The 27,856-nt window shown below is 31.7% G+C and overlaps 1 protein-coding gene across 3 annotated transcripts in view; it reads right to left on the bottom strand.

Moving 5' to 3' along the window:
- LOC127715239 (sodium- and chloride-dependent glycine transporter 2-like) overlaps positions 1-27,856 on the bottom strand; it is a 219,157-nt gene that overhangs the window by 117,220 nt on the left and 74,081 nt on the right. For 2 of the 3 annotated variants that reach the window (XM_052221260.1, XM_052221262.1), the window contains exon 14: positions 27,149-27,660. The exons of the other annotated variant lie outside the window; for it this stretch is intronic. In XM_052221260.1, coding sequence (XP_052077220.1) covers positions 27,499-27,660 — 162 coding nt within the window. In that variant the 3' untranslated portion in view covers positions 27,149-27,498. Of the gene's footprint in view, positions 1-27,148; positions 27,661-27,856 lie in introns of those variants that run through there. 3 annotated transcript variants of the gene reach the window in all.

Consider the following 27,856-nt stretch of genomic DNA (forward strand, 5'->3'; position numbering starts at 1 on the left):
ACCGTGGCTTTTATCGGATTAGACATATTACGATCACTGGAAAATACGACCGTTGACTTGTCTACAGCAAGGCAATCTGATTAAAACCCTGTCTTCTCTGTCAGTTTGGATGATTGTTAAATCAGATTGTATGCACGCAACATGCGCAAAGCAACATATCCTTGCCACTACGGGCCACCTGATACTACCAAACGTTTTAATGGCAGATTATATTTTATTTCCAAGCTTTTTTTATCGAAACAAAAGATATCATCATGACCTACATAAATATAAAATAAAAGAAAATATGTAAACAAGAATTAATATTTCTCGATTTTTTTTTTCGAGAAAAGCAGTTATCTAGTTACAAAATATGTACGACTGGTGTTGGAGAAGAAGTAAAAATTAAATTCATGTTAAAAGTGAACAACGAAAAGAAAAATTAGGATAGTGAATGCATTACACGTGCAATTTTAGACACAAATGCATTTGGTAAGAAAGATTAATCAAAGTCTTTATAGCTAAACATAATTTTTTAGTGCTAAAAATAAAGATCATTGTGGTTTGATCAATTTATATGTGTTCTGGACATTCTTAAGGTATGTATGGTGTTTCTACTACATCATTTTTTTCAGATATTAGTCAATGTCCTTGAATCCATTTCAAAAGATAATGTATAAGCAATAAGGCCTTGATTGTTGTTTACATGGAGCAAGGCGATGAGTTAAACAGTAGTAGTAAAGTTATACTTTCTTCACCTACTAGTTCAGATCGTAATGGCTCTCTTTCAGGGTTAATTTTACATATATCTCTGTTAAACATTTGTTGTTTTGGAGTTCGTTATTTATAAAACAAAGATAGATATATATATAGATTCTTACATTGGTACCAGTGGATTATCGGATTTATCCAGTCGAGAAAGTTAAAATTGATAATTTAACTATCGAGATTGGATAAATCTGATAATCCACTGGTACTGGTATCAATGTAAGAATCTGTTTCTCTAAACAAATAAATTTTGATAAACGATAATCCCATTCGAGTGCCTTCCACATTCCACAATTCACACAATTTTTCTAACAACAGTTAGCACATTTCGATTCATCCTGTGAGCTGATAAAGGTTATGACCTTAATCTCAGCCAATCATCTTCTGAGATCACCAGCAATCATGCGGCAATTAAATTGTTTTATACAATAGGTCTAGAAAAAATAAGATTGCCAAAGAATAAGAGAAATCTTTTATCGTCGTGTCTATCAAGATATGTAAAGTAAATAATGTCAATATCATAAACAACTTGCAAGATGTATTGAAGAAACAACTTGACATCAACCTCTAATAAAAGTAATTTAAAAGTAAGATCCACTGTCAAAAGACTATTCACAGATGCATTAACCTAGACTGTCATATTCTATACTTTGCACTGGAATTTAAAAAAAAACAGTTTACCTTTACATTGGCCAGACCTGTACGAACAAAACAAATTATAAAATGCACTCACAAAATATTTTTAAAATGAAAAATTATAGATACACATTAATGAACATATTTAATCAGAACTACTGAAAAATAGGAACATAAAGAGATGAATTGTAATCGTTGATAGTCACATCAGACCAAAACCAGGAACGAACCATTCAAATGTCTAATTGTAGTTTTAAAAAAAGAGCACAGAAAACATTCTGAAGCAACAACATTTCTGACAAAGTGACTTCAGCGAGGAGGTTAATTTAGTTTTGTGAATACTCATCCGTCTCATCAACCTCATCGGTGAAAATTGATGAAGATACACCATACAACACAGAAATATCTATCTACGAAAATGACCTATAAAGTAAAAGATAATAACATGTAAAGTAAACGATAATACTCGGTAACTGAAATCAAGTTCAGAGTATTTTAAAGTGCTGATAAAGAAAGATGTGCAGTTCACATTATTCCACCGAGTTTGAAGTGTTTTTCTAAAATTCCTAAAATGATCTTCATCATGAAGATTATACTTTAAAGAATCTTTCAGTGTTTAGAATGGACTTTTTTAAATGGTATTATCTGGACAATCGAAAAAAAAAGATACTTCATTATGGAGGCAATCTTGAACAAATATAGAGAGTGAATTTTCGACATCCTAATTGTTATATAGCATCTATATGATACAAATCAAAATTCACAATCAACACACAAAGTATCATGTTTACGTGAACAAAAACAACATAGCGTAAAAGTACATGTAATCTCCAAGATAGGCTACAGTGACTCAGTTTTCTTTTTGTTATTTTGTAATTTATATATAATTTATCTAGGAGATCTGGCTATATATAATATATCACTTCAAAACATCAGTTAATGTTGGATCTGATTTATTTATATTAAAATTTATTCACTACGACACATGACTTAAATGCACATGATAATTTGATCATCAAAGCGAAACTATTGCAGCGGTAATATCCTCTTTCTTCCTTTCAGAAACATTTAACACTATTTCATTCTTCATTAAATCTTAATAAAAAGGTATTAATTATAATTCAATGTCAAAATTTGGTATACAAAATAGATCCGCTTGTACTCTATGTGAAATGGTATCTTGTGGGAAAACCAGTCAGCTATGAGAGCGAAAATACGTAGTATCGTTTAACCAGCTAAAACGTGACATTTGAATCTATAAATTTAAGAGAGGGCAGTCAAGCAGATTCTATTCATATTGTAAAACAACAAAAATTGTACATATATCTGAAACTTTGCACTTTAATTTATTTCTTACATGCTTGCTAGATATATAACCTTTAAAAAGCAATAGTACATCTAAGCTGTCTGATCTTAACTGCTTACTCTCATATGGCTTGCTATTCTGTGCTTACATGAAATAAACTATTCATAAAGTTTTGAAATCGTTCGAAACATTTAGATTTCTGCCCCAGAAATAGCTAGATGGCCTTGGCCAAATTTAAAACAACCTTTTGGAACTTTTGGTTTTAAATGCTCTTCAATTTCGCAATCAATGTGATCTTTAACTGCTTTGATTTGAGCACCACTGAAGAGCTTTATATAGACAAAACGCACAGATTGCGTACTTAATAACTATATTGGTACCATTGACGAGTTTAACAGATGACCAAGTAGACTGTATGGGAAGACAAGCTATTAGTATCAGTCGGTTTCAGTAGGGATAATTATCTTGGAGCATCCTCTTTTATGCTCCATATGAAATATTTTGTTAATATTAAAATGCTGAAGGCTGTTTGATTAAAAACATCTTCAACAATAATAATTTAATCAAATTTTAAAAGAGGTAAACAGTTATCAAAAAATGAAATAGAAACTGAAGATATTAGATTATTTGATAGATATATGGTAGATAAATTAACCCCTAAACTAAAGTGGTATAGTCGTGACTACCTACAGTCATGACAGTAGTATGCTGAATCAAAAATGTTTTCAAGTAAGGGACCTAGCATAATTAAGTCATGTGTGCAAATTATTCAATAAATTGCCTATTCTCCTTAAACACTAAAACTTCTAAATTGCCTTATTCCTAACTTGAAACAGATATTTACAAGAATTTTTAATTGTAGTTTTAATATATAGTATAAAATAACAGTATGTTTTAACCTGGCTTAAAGCAATAGGATAATAAATCAAAATTCAACATTTAAAGCAGACATCAGAATAGATTGTGCAAACGACTTCTCACTTTAAAGATGATTTGATCTTCTGTTTGCATTTATAAATAGAAAAAGGAGGTTTATATACAATGGAATCTTGCAATTATCATTCAGGTTATCAAATGTAATTATGACTTTCTGCATTTTGATTAAGCTTAAAAGAGATAGTTTAAATAATAAGTTGACATGTTTTATACAAATCAATGTGTATTGAAGAACTAGAATTTAAAATAAAATTTAAAGCTAAGAGCAATGAGCTTAGAAAAAGATGCTCCAATAGTTTGTATATTTAATAGTATGGTAAACATCATGGTAATGGTAATTGGTCGGAGCAGTTGAATTATTTCAATGCACTTTTCTAAGTTTTCTTGTAGATATAAAAATGAAAAGGAAAGTCTATCGATAAATTGATAAGAGATTATATTGGAGCTTAATTATAAAGCTCATAATTTCTTAATAATAACTTTTAATCTGTGTATAATTTTTGAAACATAGACAGTATTGATGAAACATCTTCTCCCTACTTTCTTGTTAGTATCATATATAAAATATTTTGAGAAAAGAAGTTGTCTTGTATAGACATAAGGGATCCAGTACAAAGTATAAACTTTTGTCATAAAGTTGTTGTTCCACTGAATCCGTTTAATTATCATAAAAACAAAATCCAAAAAGTTATTCAAGAAAAGGATATAGAAGATTGCTGAACTAAAATCAACTATCATAACTATTATATTGTGACATACTTTCAACCTAGCCTTCCAATTACGAATTACAACTTTTCCCAAAGTAGCCATCATTTTCTATTAAAAGAAGTAAGTTTTTATGTATCATTTTATCAAGTAGAATTTAAACTATTTTTATATTATCTAAATATAATATTTGAGGTTTTTTTTTGTTTTTTTTTTTTTTGCATTAAAAAAGAATGATTATTAATAAGAAAATTTTTAAAGACATTTACTTATTGTGGAGACTTGATATTTCTTTCCTACCATTACACAGTACTCTTGAAGAATTTCTTATCTATTTTTATAATTTTGTAAAAATTCATATTTGAATAGACCAGATGTTTACACAGGTGTCATTTGAGCTTCCTCTGTAATGCGTTACTTCCCTTTTTATAGAAGTGCTATGGATTTGATTGACATCTTAATGGAACGTGATAATTATTGTCACATAAACTGATGAGAAGAGCCTACTTAAAAAGCTCGTAGCATCCTCTAAGCATGCTTAGAGCTTCCTCATCAGAATCAATCTATGATCCCTTATATGGCAAAGTTGACAAATTGAATTAAACAAAAAACATTCTGTATCTCAAAAAAAAAAACAGTAAAAAAATATAATAAAACACATTATTTTCTTTATTTAGATGAAAAGTCTAACAAATGAATGACTATTTTCTCTCAAAAATTTGCACATTTCATCAAAGATCTAGACCGATTGTTTCCAGCTATTTTACAATCCCAGATGGCGAAAGACACCCGAGCTACCTTAACTATGAACATAACGTTACATTTTGTAATCATGCTGAATAGTCCATTTTCATAAACATTTCCTATTCCGTATTCGGTTCCGTTTTTCATTATCGTAGTCAAGTGATACCCGACATCATAATACCAAGAAAACTGTGAAAACAATGGATTGAAAGTCACTGAACTGAAAGAATATCTGAAATTAAGGGGGATAGGCGTAACAAACATGAAAAGACATGAATTGGTTAGGTTGTGCACTGCTTTTGAAGCGTTAAATCTTCGGCCGCTTGACCCAGATATGTGTACTTATCGGGTCACACATACTGTTGCAGATTTGCTAAAAAGTAACGGGATCGACAACATGTCGTCTTTACAAGGCTTCACAAAGGACCTTTCTTCTATTCCAAATGTGTCATTGTATGATGTCTTAACTATCTCCTGTATAACACTTCTAATTATGATCGTCGAAAGTTGAAGGCATACAAATCTTCTGAAGATTACCGTTTGTATTTCGATGGTTATGTAGAGAGTCTTGAAATGACTGAGTTGAACGATTTGTTTATTTTTTTGTCTGCTATCAAACCTACACAGAAAGACAGAACATATCTCAATACTTCAACATATGATGACTGGATTGTAAAGGACAATGCTGGTGATATGAAGGCAGCTTACTGTACAGGCATAGGAGGGTAGCTAGCATCCCATCCTGCACCTGTAAATCAACAAAAAATTAAAACTTCCTTAATAATAATTAAAAAACAAGTTTGTTACGTATACATATATAGAACAGAATCACTTGAGGAAAAAGGGATAAATGTATATGGTTCAGAACAAAAAGGTGGCCAAGAAAGTATGACATTGAATAAAAATGTAGACTAATCCATTACATGTACACTGTAGTCCATCTTTATGATGATTTTCTAAGCTGTCCATGCTTCAAAAAAAAAATAAATAACACTGTAGCCAATATAACTGTAACCGTTTTCTCTTAATTACATATACTATGATATCTTATGTGAAAGTTATGTTGGCTGTTTATAGATAGAACAACAGTAGTACATGTAGCGTCACACCAAATATATGATTATGTTGACTGGAACAGAATCTATTTAGATAATCTTTTTGACCCACTTCCTGTGCTGCAGGAAGATGTCAGATGGAAATGAGACAATTGAAATAAAAACAAAATCAATCAGTCATTTTATTAGTGGTGGAATAACTATTTTTACTAAATAATATTTATTTACATGTATCACATGAATCTGATATGTTATACATGTACATTTTGTATGTATACATAATAGATTTCCCTTCCTTCTATGTGTTCTAACCTGTTTCTTATTGTGTTTTACAGTGCTGATGGTGGTTGTCAACATCTAGGTGTAACTCTGTATGAAATTGAAGGATTTGAAGCAAAATCAGTTACTGATGTCGACAATTTATGGTTGAAAAGAGCAAGGCAGCATGATTGTACAGTTCAAATAAAAAGTTGAAAATTATAAAAGCAAGGTATGCTAGCATATTGACATCATGAATTTATTAACATTTCATATTTTTGGAAATTATTTTGTTCATTTCAACAGTAAACATTACTTGCGTGTTTGATATGTCAAATGAATTAGCAATGTAATTTTGAGTGAAAACACATCACTTGCATTGAGAAACTATATACAACCTTACAAGAATATATTAATAAAAACTGAAAGTGAACACTTAAAAAACAAATAATTTACTCTGACATCATTAGAAACAATTCATGGCTTGGAATAGGCACACAACATAATTTGTTAGTGTGCCCTGTAAAGCTGATCTTGTTTAACTTCATATTTATATGTAACGACATTCATTTTCTGCAATTTGTGTAAAAAGCATGAAATCAAAACCACCAAAAGCATTATAACTATGTATGTTTTTTTCAGATATTCAACTGCTGATCAAGTTTACAATGGAATGCCAGATGGTGCCCATGATTTGGACCCACGGTCTTCAGACAATAGAGATCATTATGGAGCTAAACAATTGTTAAACATTGCTAGAGAGTTAAAGGCAGTAAGTTTGATGTAAATTTTCTATTAAAACTGAACAATATTTACCCTATTCAATGTAGGTTGGTGGTTGGGGGGGAGGCAAAAATTGTTCCGGGCCCATCTTTTTTAAACTGCTTATAAAAAAAATAAAAAATAAACATTTTGATTATGTGATTATTTGGTCATTTTTTAGTGATTATTTGATTACTTTAATTTAAACCTCACAAATATTTCATGGTTGTTTGATTATCTAGGACTGTGTTTTTGATTAATTGATTACCCAATTTAAGTAGATATTAAAAAAACTATGTGATTACATTGACCAAAATAAAATGTGATTATGTGACTGATTACCTGGACCCCATGATGTGCCTCCTATATTAGGTTACAAAGTATAACCTATTCAAAAATTGAACACAAAATTACAGTTCTCCTGGGAATAATTTCTTATAAATCACGAGTCATTGTTAGTGTACATATTGATGTAAAAATAGGTTGTTTCTTGGCAGACATCACAATGAGAAAACTGACTAAATATATGAGATAATAAATCCGCAAACAATTACCAAATCAGTAGATGTGTTATAACCAATACTATGAAATTTCTGAAATATGTAAATCTACACCAGCTGTACTTGATACATGTTTATATGTTGAATTTGCATGGTGCATTTGTTGCATATTTAAATTATTTCATCTTTTTTTCAAGATATCACCTGAACTGCAGGCTTTGGATTTGTTGGAAGATCCATCAGAAATGGATGAAGATCCTGATTTCGCAGCATGTGAAAGATGTGAAAGGTGGTCAATGGTGTCATCAGCTGTAAATTGTGATGCTTCTCCAGAAACACTGTCAACTATTTTGATCGAACAAGATGAAGTGTTGCACATTGAAAGTTGTACTGTTGGTCAGTCAAATAATAACACTTGGTTTAAATTAAGGAAAGGTAGAATAACTGCTTCAAGTTTCTTCAAAGTCTGCAGAGCTGTTGACAATTTGAAATGCTCTCCTTCATTATTAACAAGTCTTCTTGGGGAATATAATTTATCACATTCTGAAATACCATCTCTTGAATGGGGGAAGAGGAAAGAGAAAGCTGCATTGGACCTTTACATACATGTAAATAGACATACACATAAAGGCTGTAATTTAGAGAAAAATGGACTTCGTATTTATACAAGATTGCCTTATGTGGGATGTTCTGTTGATGGCTTGTTTAAATGTCATGGACAGAATCTAGTTGAAGTGAAATGTCCGTTTGCTGACAAAAAAAATAAGCTCTAAGGAAGTTGGCCTATATATATGGACATATGGTATTCACAAATCAGACTTGGTTGTATTCACCAAGAAAGGAATTGCTGTTGCTAATGCTACATTTGATCAAATATTTTTATAGTGTGTCTTTTTCATTTTGTATATAAATTGGACCGTTAGTATTCCGGTTTGAATTGTTTTACACTGGTCATTTTTTTGGGTCCTTTATAGCTTGCTGTTAAATGTGAGCCTAGGCTCTGTGTTGAAGGCCGTACTGTCACCTATAATTTCTCATTACTTTAACTACACTGTTTCTTGGATGAATAGTTGTTTCATTGGCAGTCATACCACATCTTCTTGTTTATATTCAATAGACTGTAAGATGAATTAGGGATTAATCTTGACCTCAGTTTTTGGGCAACATCTATGTATGTATATGTTTATGCATGTGATATAAAAATAAAAAGGAATAAAAAGTCAACAAGAAGTTTCATATTATTTAACCAGCTGACTGTCCAGATTACACAGAATGGAACAAACTTTCACAACTTGGTTATATGTATGTTTCATTCTCAGTGGAATTTCTCTGTAGAAGTGTAAAATTCTTCAGTCGTTCTATTGCCCTTTCCACATGAATTCTAGCACGTGCAATTCTGTGTCTCTTTGTAGTTGCATTTGCACACATCTGTTTTCCCATTGAGAATGGAGATATTTAATGTTGCAACTTTCAGTGCTAAGTCACCTCGAATACGGAAGCCTCTGTCTGCCATTTTATCACCACCATATTCAATGTTCTGTAAGAAGCCAGAATCTTGTACAATTTTACGATCAGATATGCTACCAGTAAATAAGTCAGATATAAAACTAAATGAACCTCGTGGTGTGATTCCAACAAGACATTTAAAAGTGTTGTGATGTTTGTAACTAGAATATGTAATTCGCTGGGCTGAAGGCAGACTAGGTTTTTGTACAAAAAATTCTTGGCAATCAATTATACATTTTGTTTTCTTAAAGTGTTTTAAACATTTTGGCATTTTATTTTAGAACTTGTTCCCTTGAAAGCCATCTAACTAAAAACTTCAAATACATTAGATTTAGTCAAGTAGTAAACATTCTGCACACAGAGCTTTCTAATAAAGCGAACATGTCCCCAAGAGTTTTGGTATCAAATCCTCTTCTTAGTCTTAACAAAGTGAGTGCTAAGTCCTCCACTATGTCTAATATTCTTCTCGGTCCCTTGCGAGGTGTCTGAAATAAATAGATAATGCTACATATTCTACATTTAATTTAAAACATATATTGATTCTGAGGTCATGTATTGGGTTACTCTCCATTTTTATTGAGAGGTGTCTGTCTGTTTGTCAGTCCCCTAGTGGTTTTAGTATGATAATTTGAGAATAGATCAAAAGCATTGGTTTTAAACTTTGCACAATTGTTTTATCAATGCATTCCAAAGTGGTCACTATTTGGAACAATTTCTGATTTTAAAGACCTATATAGAAAGTTAATTAATTTGGGTAAATTCTATATATAATTGACAAATTCTAAAATATGTCGCATAAAGAAATCTGATTTGACTATTCATATATATCATGATGCAATATTTAATAAAATGATATCTTATCAAATGACATATGATTTATGAAAGTTTTAAAAGCAGTATTTATGTAACTCTGAAAAAAATAGTTTAAGTATCTTTTAACTTTTGTTGAAAAAAAATTATTATGCATTCACAACATGATTTGCAGAACAGGATGCAACCCTCTGGCGCACTGTGAAAAGTCGTAAGGTTGTAAGTCACTGGCGTAGATGGAATAAGCTCGTAAACTTGACCTGCTGCAAATCAAATCTTGATTATGGTATATGTATTGTTATAAATTATAATTCATATGTCATTTGATAAGGTACATCAAAAGTATTCTATGTTTTACTTTATTTGATGTTAAACAATAAAATGTGTCCACAGTACACTGATGCCCAACTCGCACTATCATTTTCCAGTAAACCATGAAATCAGGGTCAAAACACTAGTTTGACATACAATTCATAAGGATCATGTGTACTAAGTTTTCAAGTTGATGTGACTTCAATTCATCAAAAACTACATGGACTAAAAACTTTAACCTGAAAACAGACGGACAGACGATCGAATGAACGAACGCACAGACTGGAAAACATAATGCCCAGATACTATCGTAGGTTGGACATAAAAAAGACATTTGTCTACACCTCAAGTCAGGCATGGTTTATTGACTTTGAAGCATTTCCATGGTTAAAATTTGAAAGGTTCGTGTACCTAGAAGGACAAACCCAACAATAAATAAGACACACAAAGACTAAACAGGCACTAAAAAACGAATGAGAACTAAGGAACACTAAAAAAACTGCGATGACCTAAGATGCTCCAGAATATTTAGCAGAAACTGCCCTAACACTTTCATCATTTACCATGTTTTGATGTAAAATCAGTTCTAGAAATTGGGATCACGGAGTTTAGATACTGCTAATATATTATATATACATGTACAAAAGTGTAATATGTACAGTCAAATTTGTTGTCGGCCTTTTTCATGTATAATTGTACCCCACGCAACGTAGTTGCGGAGGTTATAATGTTTTTGACCCGTCCGTCTGTCCGTCCGTCCGTCCGTCAGTCCTGTTCTTGTCATCGCAACTCCTCTGAAACCACACAACAGAATTTCATGAAACTTTGTAGATAATTAGGACATTATGTAGATGTGCATATCGATAGGAAATTATGATTCAATTTTTTTTCTAGGAGTTATGCCCCTTTGAACTTATTGGCCTCAGTATACTACTACAACAGTTTGTCATCGCAACTCTTCTGAAACCACACAACAGCATTTCATGAAACTTTGTAGTAAATGAAGACATAATATGTAAATATGTAAAAATGTGCATATCCACTAGAAATCAGTTGACTTCTGTAGAGTGAGTAGTCTTTGAACTTAGGAATCTGGTGAGATTTTGTGTGTCCAGTGACAATGTGGGAGCGTGGGGTATGTTAGAGTGCTCACAAAGGTTCTTTAATTAAGGACACAATAGAAGTAAAAAAAATTCCCTCTCTGATGTATCAGCACTGTTCCAGTAAACCATGGATGAAGCCTTTTTCCTCAGGAAATTTTGGATGAAACAAAATACTGCCAGTGATACACCTTGAAAAAAGAAAAATAATGTATATACTTATTTTCATGGTAATTCCTCTAAAAATTAGCACAACAATTTAAAATCTGCAAACTTGCTACTAAGATAGTGTAGCAACACCCGCCTGTACTGTGTCCAGCGCACTAGACAACTCGACCACCTAGGCAAAATAATTTCAGCTTTTGGTGGACGGGTGATACCTTATTTGCCTTGGTTATTATTATTCATTGTGTTAGGATTTTGGTAATTTCATAAATATATATTCGACCTGTTAGTCAAATGCGTTTTGTTAAAATATACTTTTTTCACTTTTGTGGTCTTATGAAAAATGTTGTTTGTGCTGTATTTAGACCCCTGTAACAAGAAATTTGTTTTGCATGCACACATATAAAAAAATTTATCCAACGCAATCATAGGTTTGAACGTTGTTTTCAATTTAGACTTGTTTATATTTTTTCGTTTGGGCTTGTATTATATTTGCCTTCGGGTTTATATGATCCGTTCATCCTATTTTGACTCCTCAAAATTCAAGAGTCTATCCTAAATTGAGGTAAATTATATGGCTTTCCAAATACCGTTTCGATTCCTAACAACACTGAAGAGACATTAATTGTCGAAATGCGGATATGGTGTACAAAAACCTTTGCACCTTTTGTTTGCGGTATACCATCTTTTCCGCAAGTTTATTGTTTTCTGTTTAGTATTAAATTTATAATTAAGATCCATTTATTACATCGGTGATCCGTTTATTTTGGCAATCGCCAATTGCAGTCAGCAAGGTTTAAGAACATCAGTTGTTCGACCTGCTATTCAAATGCGTTTTGTTAAAATATACTTTTTCACTCAGATGGTCTTTTGGAAAATGTTGTTTGTGCTGTATTTAAACCCCTCTACCAAGAAATTTGGTTTGCATGCACACGTATAAAAATTGCGGTGTTTATCCAACGCAATCATAGGTTTGAACGTTGTTTTCAATTTATATATATATATACAAGTCGTCTAAACATCAGCCTAACAATGTTAGATCTGTAAATTTGCTTTTGAAAATTTTTAGTTCTTCCCTCGCCGGTATTCGAACTCATGCTAGTGAGATATGTGACACCAAATCGCCTGCACTGTATCCGACGCGCTGGACGACTCGACCACCTAGGCTTCAAAAACATAAAGCTTTCGGTGGCCGGGTGTTACCTTTCCTCGTCAGTTTTAATCTAGCGTCGTACAAATGTAATACAGTACATGATATATAAGGCATGAAGATGGAATTATTACAGATCAGCTGAAATATCTATTGTAAAGGATCCTACAAATTAATGCAAGATACAGTCACAGAAATAATTATATTTATAAGTACGTCTGAACCAGTGACAACTCTACAACAGATTTATCCATCGGATCACTAGCAGTGATGGTGATACATGGCTGTGTACATTCTGTATATACAACTCGTCTAAACATCAGCCCAACAATGTTAGATATATATGTAACACTCAGAAACGTGTCCATCCCCCCAAACGTGTCCGATTCCCCCAAACGTGTCCATATGAAATCGCTGAACTGCAAAACATGTCTTGTTGCTAAAGGGCGCCAAAACGTGTTCCGTTTATAAGCGCTCAATTGTGTCCGTTTAATTAAAAAAGGCCAAACGTGTCCGGTTTATATGAAACCGTAAAGTCTTCCTTTTAAAAGCACAGAAACCAATTCTGCATGAAGCACGTCGTGCAATACCCTCATACATTATATAGACATTTAGGTAAAATCGGAGAATATTTGTACAATTTAATCCACTCAGTAAACAATTATTTAAACTGTACAAAACTAATAAATTGCAATGTTTATGTTTTTTTCTACATTTTTGTAATTACGCATGACATATTTGCCACTGGACATTAAACAATCAACATTCAAGAGTTAATTATGTGTTGCAAATTTAGCTTGCAATTATGCTCAATAAAACATAACTGGCGTTAAAAACTCCCAGCAACAAAATTTACAAGATAAAATGTATTAAATTTTTAATTGTGAAATTAAAATTATCTGAACTTTCTTTAAAAAATTATTAAAACCGCTGCAAGTAAAAAATAACTTTTTATTGTGGGAGTCTTTTTTAACCTGATGTCTATTTATATGAAAGCAGAAATGACTGTGCACAGTGTAGCTTGTCTTGGACATTTGTCGATACGGATTACTAAACTTTCCTCCAGATTTCATTGGGTAGCTACTTTGATTTTTTAAGAATCAAACCGAACCCGAAGTATTTTATCGTATCCTACGCCATTGAATTGCCGTAAACGTTTTTGACTTCAAGGAGTTTCATTGGCGCTAAGAGTTTTGAGACGTTTTGGCGTTTTTATCTGGACACGTTTTGGCGAATAACAATTATCAGACACGTTTGGGGATGTGAAATCGGACACGTTTGGACGATTTGTGATTTGAAGGACACGTTTGGGCGAAATAGACACGTTTGGGGGTATCGGACACGTTTGGGGGGAAGGACACGTTTGGGAGTGTTACATGTATATGTATATACCAGTCATTACCTTTAAATTCTTTACAGGGATGTGCTGTTGCCTCAAGAGGTTGGTCTGATGATGTGTTGGTTTCATTGACACAAACATACGGTTGAACATCAATCCATACTTTTTGTGTACTGTTTGCTTTGATGAGGTAGCCATGAGTGGGTATGCATGTATGGTTGTAGATCTCCCATTAACAAAGTGCTTGCTGCACACATATGCATGTTTGTTTACATTAGCAACGGTATAATCTTTCCTGCCACAAGCTTTTACCCACTGCAGAGTTTCTTGCAATCTTGTCATTGGCTTTTAGTATAGGGAAGAATTCCACTCCTGGCATATGGGGTTTATGCTTGAACCGATCATCGCTGTTGCATGTTCCCCAAACACAACGCTTAACAATTGTATGTATCTTTGTTTTTATCCTGCAATCAGCTAACTATTGTACAAATAACAGGTACACAAATAAATTTTTGCTTTATTTGTACTTGTACAAAAAAAGTCTCCTGTTACCCTGCTTCCATGTTGAGCAAGCGGTAATATGGATATTTCTTTTTGCGTACCAGTTCATTTTGGGGTCCTCTTCGCGGTCCGCGTTTAAACTATGTCGTTTCTTTGAAAAATTAGATACAGTGATTTAGATTTTAACAACTAAAGTTTCAAGTGTTGGATGTAAAATTCAGGATAAAAACAATATATGTACATTGTCTGAAATTATAAAAATTATTTGTACTCGCTACAAAACAGGGGAAAAGCTCGGCGAGCCTCGCTTTTCGTCCTGTTTCTAAAGCTCATACAAATAAATTTTATATTTTCAGACAATGTACATATATTGTATATATATTTTCGCGGAATAAAGCTTGTCGGGTATTACGTGACGTTGATCGCTTACGTTACGCATACCGCTTACATCAAATTCAATATGAAAATCGATCATTTGAAGTCTGGATGATTTTTAGCATTGTTGCATTGTATATCAAATTTTTTTCTAATGAACAGTTTTTAAATATGGATTAACAATGCTATACAGGTACTACATTCATAATGTCTATAAAACCTCACAATTTATTCACCAATGTATGTGTAACACAGGAACAGCCTATAATAAGAATACAGATATTACACATTCATGAATGTAGCCTTACGATTTTTAGTATTATTGTATTTGAATATGATTAAATCTCTTTTGAAGTATCTTATATCTAAAATTACTTGTGTAAGTTAAAAAAGGGTACCAAAGCTTGCCTTTAGACGTGAGCAAATGAAATTAGGAAGTAGAACACTAATTGTCCACACGAAAATGTCACAAATCGTTACGAATTAACAGTATGAGCAGGTTATACAGTTTTTAAAATGTCATGAAAAATATATTTTAAAGAATACCAAAATATTCTGTTGTAAAGTTATAAAATCAACATCGTTTTTGTTTAATTTTTCCACATAAGACTGTTTCCTATCATACATACTTTTCCGCGCTATTGTCTAGTACATAAATATGTAAAGTATTTAGTTCCATAAGATTGCAAGTATCCCATTTTTTTCTAAATGTTAGGAAATTGAATATTATTAAAGTGCAATATCATATATATTTAACTCAGGTTTAGAAAACAAGATATGTAGCAATTAAATTTATGAACTTGAAGAGCAAACTCTTTGTTGATTTGTTATTGAATAAACAACCACCTTAAAAAAACAAAGCATCCGTTTTTTTTTCTGGCGATAGAACACTACAATACTAAACATTGTTTTAGAAATTATTTCCATTATTTTTATTGAAGATAGACCATAGATTTTTCATTTCTGTATTTCCCCAATTCTGTAATGCTTGATTTGCTGAGTATTACTCAGAGATTGATTTAAAATAATCAAAAAGCAATTAATCATAGTATTATTCCGATAAATATGATATCGATTGTTTAAGAACAGTAATATCTGAAAAATAGTGGCGATACAACACTTTAAAATTATTGTTCTCAGAACTTCCGATGCCCAACTAGACTAAGTATAGTTCTGACAAAAAACTCATAGAACGTATCTACTTTTGTAGTTGTATGGGGAGATAAACCATTGCAAATAGATCTCAAATATACAGCTATCTCCATATTTATCAAAAGTGGACATAGAGTGAGCCAAGGCTCCATGTTGAAGGCCTTACTTTGACCTATAATGGTTCACTTTTACCAATTAAAGACTTGGATGGAGAGTTGTCTTATTTGCACTCATACCACATCTTCTTATATCTATATAGAATATTATAAGAATCGCACGACAATTTATCTAGGTTAAGTCCAGTCAGTTAATTCAATTCGATGGACGTAAAGATATGTGATGTATTATAAGGAGTCCAAATCCTCGAAATATCCATATATAAGTAAACAGAAAGATCAGAAACAATATCAGACATTTATCATAGAAGTTCAAAGAAGTCGTTGTTATGTTAGCATGGTAGATTCAACATATAGTTTTACTTCATAAGTTGAAGCCTGGTAAGAATAATATATAAATTGAAAGTAAATCAAACACTTGCAAATTCAAGATTGTTTTCAGATTGTACCTTCAATTTCTTCTGGTATCATAATTGTCGTTTGGGAGTAATTTTGAGGTAGACCATTCTTTTTAAGTTTTACGTTTTTGTTTGAATTTGAAATTACTTTATTCTGCATAAATTGATAGAAAAAAAATCTTTCAAAGCGTTTTAAATCTAAATTATCGATCTGCTCTATAGAGTTTTCATAGAAAGAATTATAAAAACTGCATCATTATGATAAATGCACCGTCAATTTGAAAATTACGCTTTCTATAAACCGCATAAATTGCTTGATATGTTTGGCAGGGACTTGCATTATTAAACTTTAAAAGACAAAAAGCCTACTATAGACAAATTTAAACTAGTTTGATTGCAAATTAAAAATACATTTTCTAAAAAGAGCAAATAGCTGTTGTAGTACATTTGAAAATGTGATCAAATATGACGTTAGAAATTACTCAGCGCCAAAGAAATGTATAATGTATCCTCTCCAAAAAAATGCGCTCGTTAATAAAAAAAAAATTGATTCGAATACTCATTATGTTTATATACATAAAGACCCATTACTCTGTTTTTCCAACAAATCTGTAATAATTGAAATTTCAACGTCAGTTGTATTTTGAACAACGACGGAGATCAAAAAGGACATTATTGTTGATATTGCTCGCTAGGAAATTAAATAAAATCATTATAAAAGTAAGTGTAGTAGGTGTACATCAATCTGTTCATTTTTTATCGTGAAACGGTTGATTTCTATATCGTTTTGGCTTCATGAAATAAAAATAGCTGCCTTTAGAACGTGTATCATAACGCTAACGCTCGGTATAAAGATATCGAAAAATATAATGCCTACCCTTGTTAAAATGAGCATAGAGCGTGTCTTGACATAATTATTTCTTAAATTTCATATCTATATTCACATACGACGTCCTTTCTACGCTTTGTAAAATAAATATGTTTGACACATGCGCACAAACTTACTGCTTACATTCTCGTTATTTTCATTTTTATCCTAATAAAAAATATACATTTAGCTACTTAAATAAACTTTTATTATACATTGTCATTCAAACAACATATATTTACCATGCTATAAGTTTTTTAACTTATCAAATTTGAAAATGTAATGTTAATTACTCTACGGGGAGGAAACGGGAACAGCCAAGCATTTTTAAGGTATTTTTGTACGATTCGACCCATGAAAATACTGTATTTGTCATTAGAATTGAAATAACGCTCTGACAGTGTAAAATATCGACAAATATAATGCCTACCCATGAAAAAATCAGCATAGAACATGACATTATTGAATAATTTCTTAAAGTAATTTCCAGTGGTAATTCGCATTCAGTATTATCGTGAACGAGAACGATAATTGGTACAAATCCGTGTTTAACTGTGACACATATATACCATAACGGCCAACCAAATCATGATAGGGTTTGTAAAACTTTTAAAGATAATAATTTAGTTTATCGAAGCACTAATCTTTTATCAAGGTGACATTGCATCAAAGATATGTACTCCATACGCAGCACTGCTGGAATTTGCAAAATTCCTTCCCAAAACCAGGGGTAATCTCAGGTGTTCCTGGGGGTTTTCAGATTCTGTTCCAGATACGCGACCCCCGACACACCTCCTTTAGGGTAACTGATACGTAAATGGGCAATCTCACAGATTTTTATGAAATTTTGCAAGCAATTTGAGGATGTGGAACTGCATATGAATATCGAAGAAATGTATACTTTGTACAATTCTGTAGAAAGAAGAACAAATGTATAGGATGCACGTAAATATCGAGAAAAAAAATGAAAAATTTGACTTGAAATTTCATTTTCTCAAAAACGTGTCCTACGAATTTACTTTATAACTGATATGTGATTGCCACTAAATTTTTCGTTTTATTGATATGCAAGTTAAAGGGGGTCACCGAATTTGTTTTTCCTGTATAAATCATTCAAATGTCTGTGGTATATCTAAAACCGTCGAAAAACAAGATTTCTAGCCACGACGTCACGATAATTTTTGCCTTTTCGGCGCTTTTCCACGCTGTACAGATGATTCAACTATTCATACTAAAAAAAACGAATTCACTGTAAATTTTTAATCAATAAAACGAAAATTTCCGTAGCAATAACATATCTTTTTTAAAGAAAATTCGCAGGACAGAATTTCAAGAAATGTTGATTTTAAGTCAAAATTGCTGAACTTTTTAACGATATTTACGTGTATTCTATACATTTGTACTACTATTTTCCGGATCTTTTATTTACTTTATTTCAGAAAGTATAAAAGTTATATTAAATTTCTAATTTTGACCCGAGTGTGGAAATTTGAAATTGACATTTTAGGATAAAGGATAGACAACCAAGCCGGTAGAAAAATACATGTATTGAAAAATAAAAAAGTACAAAACGGAAAACTAAAGCAGTGCAACACGAACCCCTTATAGAAAAACAACTGGGGTGGTCTTCGAACGGGTTAGTAGACCAAGCTCCACATGTGGCACCATTCATGTTGCTCATATAAGTACAAATTCAGTGATAAGTATCATTCGGTAATGTCACAATCGTGAGAAAGAGGACGGGTTTGTGATTATGACAACTTGAACATACTCGTGGTCATCGCCGACACGGAATATCGTTTCAACTTGACTTTAATACTCAAATATAGACTTGGTATTTTTTATAAACCATATTATCTCAGCACACTACTAGAGGGGGCTGTGTACCCAAAGTGTTTGTCATCCTTAAAGTGTAATCATTCATCTTTAAAGTCTTGGAAATATATATATAAACTAAACTGGCGACTTTCTGTAGATCATCTCTACACATTAACTAAAACTTGTTAACCACATTTGGTCAGTCGTGGGCTTTCCACGCTATACCTCAAACATCGTCGTACAACTCTAGCCATATATGTCGACACCAAAAATCGAGAGATTTTTAGAAACTGAAAATCCAAATTCACATGGTATCAAACAACATACTCCAATATTACTAGCAGATAGCAAGGGGTACCAATTATATAATCACTATAACACCGTAGAAAGAGAAATCCAGCGGTGGGATGACTACGGATATACTATAGCATATGTTCTTCAATATATCAAACGATATATTGATAGAGCGATAAGACACTTTGGTAACATTTGGAAATACATCTGGCTTGGTACCTGCGTTATAACCGTCAAAGAGAGGTATCACAAAATTAATATAAGATCAACATCAGATTCTACCATTATCCACCTCAGTGAGAAGTTTCAAGAAATTGGCCATATCCTATCAGGTTTCCCAGGAGAAGTTATACTATTTTGAAAATTCTGCACTACTCAATTGAATTTCACAATAAATTAAAAGGTCATAAAAATTATACATAATATAAAGAAATTGATAACATACTTTGGAACCAAATCAACACCGTAAATCAAGAAATTGACAGGATAAATAATAATAATAGTTTTTATTGACTTTGAACCAGCTTTCAGTAACTTCTGATGTTATACTGTTACACGACTGTTCCAGATAAGGAAGGTGAAAGATACCAAAGGGACATTCAAAGTCATAAGTCGAAAATAAACTTACAACGCCATGGATAAAAAAGAAAAAAACAAACAGACAAACAATAGTAAACAAAACACAACGTAGAAAACTAGAGACTGAACAACACGAACCCCATCAAAATCTGGTGGTGATTTCAGGTGCTCTGGAAGGGTAAGCAGATCCTGCTTCACATGTGGCACCCGTCGTCAATCCGTGGGGAGGGTTTGGCGCCATAAAAAATGTTGCACCCTACCACAATTTACATGTGCCTGGTTAAATCAGGAGCCTGTAGTTTAGTGGTTGTCATTTGTTGCTGTATATCATATTTGTTTTTCGTTTATTGTTTTGTACATAAATTAGTCATTTAGTTTTCTCGTTCGGATTGTTTTCCATTTGTCATTTTGAAGTCTTTTATAGCTTGCTGTGCGGTCTGTGTTTTGTTTTTTGCTGAAAGCCGTCCGGTGACATCATACGTCACATACGGTACGTCATTTGGTCTCTAGTGGGGAGTTGTCTCATTGGCAATCATACCGCATATGTATTGGTATAGTGTTCGTTTAGACTTATTTAGATTATTTTATGTTAAACGTTACATGCAAAAAAAACAGCATAGTACTGCTGATGTGTTGAGAGCAGTTGTAGAGATATATGGTGTTAATCATTGAAATGAAAGTATGATTCTTCATGTTTTTATGCTTTGCAGACTTTTAAAATAAAAAGAACTTTCCAATATTCAAACACTAAATTACTTCAGTCCATTTATGTAGAAAAAGTAGCATAACTGGCAGTTTAATACTGTCGTGAAAGCAAAAACTCACAGTAAGACATCTCCGGTCGCTATTCCATTTTGCAAGCATTCAATATATCTACCAGTTCAGATCAGTATATTTTTAAAGCAGTTAACTTCAGAAAATCTTCTTAAACTTATGCATTATGCAGAATGAGCAATTGTTTATTATATACGTACTAGAGAGCCAATTTTTTTTAAAATTTTACTAGATTTGGAGTGATAGTAAACATATTGGTCTACACTGGTTGAAAAGCGGTGGTACATCTGAAGCTGCATATCATCGCGTACTAGAAAGACTGTTGGAATCTCATGGTGGATGGAAATCTGATACGACTAAAGACGGTTACACAGCTTTTCAAGCTTTGCTTAACAATAAACGGGCTGTTGCATGAATATTGGTGAATATTGTCCCGAATAAATCATTGAATTGCATAAGCTTGCGAACAAGCTCGTGCAATATATATTCTACGAGGGATAATAGTCACCATTATGCATGCTATAACCTTTATTTATAGATAAAATTAAAAAAACTGTACCAAAATATTTTTCCCTGATGACGTCGATAATTTGAAGTTATATCTGCACTTGTGGAATGTCATAGAACTTTCCATTCCGTTCTGTGGAAAAATTAAGTTGCTATACAATAATGTTATTAGTTTACCATCAAGTGATTATATTCACTGCTGGTTAAATAAACAAATTAGCATGTAGTTGTTGTTACTGTACGATATGGTCAATGTGTTAATGTGGACGCTTTATGTCCCAAAAACTAAAATAATGTTGATTGATACAATTAAAATCAAATACACATTAAAAAGTGCGTTCAAAAGCAAACATTGACTACAATGAAAATTGGAAGCAAGGTAAAGGAGCATTCTAATGCAAACTTTTCGTAACAACTTTTTCATTGGATAAAATTTACCGTCAATCAACAATTGACATGTTTTTGGTCGCCATTTTGAATTGCTGGAATTTATATATGTTCGATTTTATCAATATAATCAAAAATGAAACATAACCTACATCAAAAACGAGTTCTTGTCCAAATCTAAATCGTAAAAGTAACAAAATAACCTACGGTTTGAAAGTTTTTTTTGTCGCATTATGTTGATTTATTGATTTGCATATAACATATCAGCAATGTTTTGAGCTTAATTTGACAAAATTGAACAAAACTAACTGCTTATATTTCTTTTATAAACGAATGAAAAAAAAATAAATTGTTTGTCTTACTCGTAGCTAATAGTGCCCTTTATGAGAAGAGGGAATTTCTCTGTAGTTTACCTATGAAATTACCTTTATTATATCGATGTTTATTCCTCGTAACTGTTACTCTAGCGAAATAACAGCAATATGATTACGGTTTCAATACATCATAGAATGATTCTAAAAATATTAAAGTTTTTAAATGTGACATCTCGGTCCAAAGTTTATGTTTTACTGGAAATTTTTATCGGTCATTGTTGTTTTTTCTCATATGAAGTATATATTTACCTCTGCTGTGTTTACGTAAAACTTATGTTTACAAAAATACCGAAATCCAAGGTAAATCCAAAAGGGGGATTTCCATAAAACCTGACAATACAATTGCGACTGAAAACGAGGAATGTGTCAAAGAGACAACAACCCGACCAAAGAGCAAAAAACAGCCAAAAGCCACCAATGGGTCTTTAACACAGCGAGAAAATACATGTACCAAATGCTCAACTATATCACCAAATGTACGACTGGAAAACAACAACCGACATATTCTTGACTTGGTACATGCATTCTCCGAAGAAACAAAAATGGTAGAATATACCTGGTTTTACAGCTAGCTAAACTTGTAATGCACATTTTGAAACTGGTTGTATATTCCAAATGTCTAAGCCTATAGGCGAAACAAGCTTGAAAATTATTTCTGAAAGTATGGCAATATGAATATCAAGCACATTTTATACCATGTCTATTGAGAACAACATTTATTTTTTTTTTATATTGGAATTTTACACCACATGTTGAATGTTAAAAGTTGAATATCAATATTTAACCCATTTCTCTGACGTCAGTCTATTGTTCTGACTGTAGATTATTTTTCAAGAATCCACTGACCATAGTATTAACTTAAGAGAACTTATATTATAACTTTAACCTTTTAACTTACGATCTTTTATCCTCTCAAAAACGAGTGGCATGTGTAGGATTCGAACCCGCGCGTATTTTCTTCGTAATCAATACAGTCTTCAGTCTATGCATGATACCACTAGACCACGATGGCTGACATCAATCATTATATAAATAGTACTCTTAAAGCGCTTACTTGTCAAAACATGTCATTTAACTGTATTTCTGTCTCATTGTAATCTAATGAAATATATATATCTTGGTTTGTTCATGTTTATTGAATTTGTTTTATTTTGGGTGTTATTTTTTTTTTAAGAAATGGGTTAAAACTACTTCTTTGACAATAAAAACAGAAACAAAATCATCGCCATCATATGAAAATGAAATATATGATTTTTTGAATGCACGTCGTTTCGTAACCTGGTCGTTTCGTACCTGATCGATTCGTAACTACGTTGTTTTGTAACTGAGACGTTTCGTACCTTTTGTAATTATATATGGTTATAAAGTGTTAGTTTAAATTAATTAGTTTAAATGAAAAAGTTAAAGTTATTATTTAAAAATGATCCAATTGTTCATCTAATAATAACAATATTGTAATATTTTTAATTTAAAATTTTCTGAAATCTTTTTAATTATTGGCTAATTGGTTAATTTGTAATTACGCTCGGTGACAGCTTTAATGGTTTTATGACAACTAATGACAGGTAATAAAAAGTAATTACAGTAGGTGTAAAGTGATTAAGTAGATTAATGGCACACGACCGGCGTTGGCGGAGTTAAGAGTTAGTGGGCCGGAGCAGCAGCAGCAGTTGGTCCGTAAACAAAGGCACACCTCCTTAATAATGTACTACTGGACATCTGGTTTTGAGTGTATTTATCCCAGAATGAGAAAATTTCTGATATATGTTTAATAACTACACAAAAAAAGCAATCAGTAGTGAAATATTTTGAATAAATTTAATTTGAATTAAATTGATAAATTATTAGGCGTGGTTAAATTAAGTAAATGTAAGTGACAAGTGTTCACTTAATGGTATAATAGCAGTTTTTTTTACTGGCTCCTTTTTCATTCATCTATAAACGCCAAATATGTCACTAACAGTAAATAAGCCCAAAGTCCTTGTGATCGGTCACAGTTTCATCCGAAGACTGGAAAATTGGATGTTAAGAACGCAATCCGACTTATCAAGTTCTGTGAAAGAAACAACTTATGATAGAAAAAAAAAGAAGATAAATAAAGAACTAATTAGCAACATAAAGATGAGTGGTGTCAAGTATTGGAGACATCAAAGCACGTGGCAGAAGACTAAATACTTTGATAAAGACGGGGTACATCTAAATGATGATGGACAATTCAAATTCTTCTGTTTTATTCGCATGTGTGCAAAACTGTACTTGTAAAGTGTAAATTTATGTGCAATCAATTATTTAATAAATAAATATAGATATATATATATACACATACATCACTAAGTCTTTTTATTACTTTTTACCTAACCTACTAATCTTATTGTTATTATATATTGATAAAAGGTTACAAAACGTCTCAGGTACGAAACGACCTAGTTAAGTTACGAATCGACTAGTTACGAAACGACCAGGTTACGAAACGACCTGCACCCTTTTTGAAATGTTCTAGGATTAAAACAATATTTTGGTCCAGAAAAAAAAATTACAATGAAAAAAATTCATTCCGGGTACAAGGTTCGAACTTTGCACTGTTAATATCACCGTTATGACATTCGTTATAAACGACTAGACGATCACGGCTATGAACAGCTTGATGGTAAGTTTATGAAATCAACATAATTTTTCATTGTACATCCGTAGCAAGAGCAATTCTGATGTGGATTCAGAATGCGTACCACAGATAAAACTATTTTACTGACCGGTGAACGATATATGCCAAATGTAATAACGCTAAAATAATCTTAACTTAAATGAAACGGAAACAGTTTAAACAAAATTTAAATATAATTGTTCAATTTTAATCGTAAGCACATAATTTTAATACTTTAAACAGCAATATGAATTATGAAATGTCAGATTTATGGCATATACGCTTATAATATTTAATTGACTAAGAACGACATAATGGTGTTACGATTTCATTATACCAAATCACGTTGCTAAATATTATATATATAAATTTTGAAGATTCTAAATTTTGGTAATTAAAATTTTTTAACTTTTCAAAACAAGATAAATAAATTCTGTATATCAATATATGTCTTTTCGAATAAATTAAATATACCAAAATCTATTTAATTTAAATAATTTGTAATGATTAAAGATTAAATGAAATATGTATATACAAAAATAAAATCTGGTATTAAAAAGGGGAGCTAACACCCCATTTAAGTTATATTAAACTTATGTTAACTTGTCAAATGTCTAAATATAGATGCGAACCGTGTGGATATATTCATTTCCAGCTATTATAGAATAAAAAAGACAAAATACCAAACTTTTTTTATGAAATATTGTTGATTCATTGTCAAAACGTAAAACAGACAGTCGTTTTACTAGAAATGGGTTAAGCTAGAGAATTGATAAGAAGTAGTGGATTCGGAAACGATAATCAACTTGCGACTAAAGTCGCTCGTTGATTATCGTTTACGAATCCACTACTTCTTATCAATTCTCTACTACTTAACCCATTTCTCTGACGTCAGTCTATTGTTCTAACTGTAGATTATTTTTCAAGAATCCACTGACCACAGTATTAACTTAAGTGAACTTATACTATAACTTTAAACTTTTAACTTACGATCTTTTATCCTCTCAAAAACGAGTGGCATGTGTAGGATTCGAACCCGCGCGTATTTTCTTCATAACCAATAGAGTCTTCAGTCCATGCATAATACCACTAGACCACGATGGCTGACATCAATCAATTTCTGAATAGTACTCTTAAAGCGCCTAATTGTCAATATTTGTCATTTAACTGTATTTCTGTCTAATTGATTATTCGCTTTTGTAATCTAATGAAATATATATATCTTGGTTTGTTCATGTTTATTGAATTTGTTTTATTTTGGGTGTTATATTCTTTTAAAGAAATGGGTTAAAACTACTTCTTTGACAGTAAAAACAGAAACAAAATCATCGTCATTATATGAAAATGAAATATATAATACTTCTACATGTTCTAGGATTAAAACAATATTTTGGTCAGAAAAAAAATTACAATGAAAAATTTCATTCCGGGTACAAGGTTCGAACTTTGCACTGTTAATATCACCGTTATGACCTTCGTTACCAACGACTAGACGATCACGGCTATGATTAGCTTGATGGTAAGTTTGTGAAATCAACATAATTATTCATTGTATATCCGTAGCAAGAGCAATTCTGATGGTGATTCAGAATGCATACCACAGATAAAACTAGTTTATTGACCGGTGAACGATATATGCCAAATGCAATAACGTTAAAATAATCTTAACTTAATGAAACGGAAACAGTTTAAACAAAATTTAAATATAATTGTTCAATTTAAATCGTAAGCACATAATTTTAATATTTTAGGAAAGCAACATGAATTTGAGCTTTATGAAAATGCAGAATTATGACATCTACGCCAATAATGTCTATTTGACTATGAACGTTTTAACGGTGTCTAGTTTGTAATACACCAAATGATGTTGCTAAATATTATATATATAAATGTTAAAGGTTCTAAATTTTGGTAATTAAAATTTTTTAACTTTTCAAAACAAGATAAATAAATTCTGTATATTTTCTGTATATGTCTTTTTGAATAAATTAGATATACCAAAATCTATTCAATTTAAATAATTTGTAATGATTACATATTAAATGAAATATGTATATACAAAAATAAAATCTGGTGTTAAAAAGGGGAGCTAACACCCAATTTAAGTTATATTAAACTTATGTTAACTTGTCAAATGTCTATATATAGATGCGAACCTTGTGGATATAATCATTTCCAGCTATAATAGAATAAAAAAGACAAAATACGAAACTATTTTTATGAAATATCGTTGATTCATTGTCAACACGTAAAACAGACAGTCGTTTTACTAGAAATGGGTTAAGCTAGAGAATTGATAAGAAGTAGTGGATTCGGAAACGATAATCAACTTGCGACTAAAGTCGCTCGTTGATTATCGTTTACGAATCCACTACTTCTTATCAATTCTCTACTACTGAATATTGAAACTAAAACAAAGTGTTAAATGTAAAGAAGTTTTTTTATATATGAATGTTTAATATTAACCAATATGACAACAGAATGGCCTATAATCTGTTTAATTTACGTGTGCAACATATTTCCCATAGGATTGTACAAAATGAATACAGTTTGATCTTTCTTCTAGTAATACGTTATTTGTATCTTTTGTTATCTGTTGATGAATGTCCATTATCTTTTTCAAAAAGGTACAGAAAAATCAAAAGCGATAGATGCACATGGTAACTATGATATAAACATTTATTCAAATCATATTTTGTTTTTCGTCAAATACTTCCGGCTGATTAGACGAATCATTATCCAAACGTTCAGTTGTTGTAAGCTGAAGAAGTTCAACTGGGTTGATATAATTTACTTCTATGGCAGGTCCGTAGTCCGACTCTGACGTCAGCCGAGTTTTAATTCTCTGAAAAATATGATACGTTGATTGATAGGTAGTAAGAAACTGGTACATATGTTGTAAGTGGTATTATTTGATAGATTTGTATTTTCTTATTAGTGTTTTAGAGTAAGTCTTTTTAAGATGTGCACTTATTTTGATAGTGGACTAATGTTGGCTTCCATGTTTTTTTTTCAAATTTTCATCTATAAGTAAAAAGTCT

Source organism: Mytilus californianus, unplaced genomic scaffold (genome assembly GCF_021869535.1).
Source record: "Mytilus californianus isolate M0D057914Y unplaced genomic scaffold, xbMytCali1.0.p SCAF_9, whole genome shotgun sequence".
In the NCBI taxonomy this organism is placed as follows: Eukaryota; Metazoa; Mollusca; class Bivalvia; order Mytilida; family Mytilidae; genus Mytilus; species Mytilus californianus.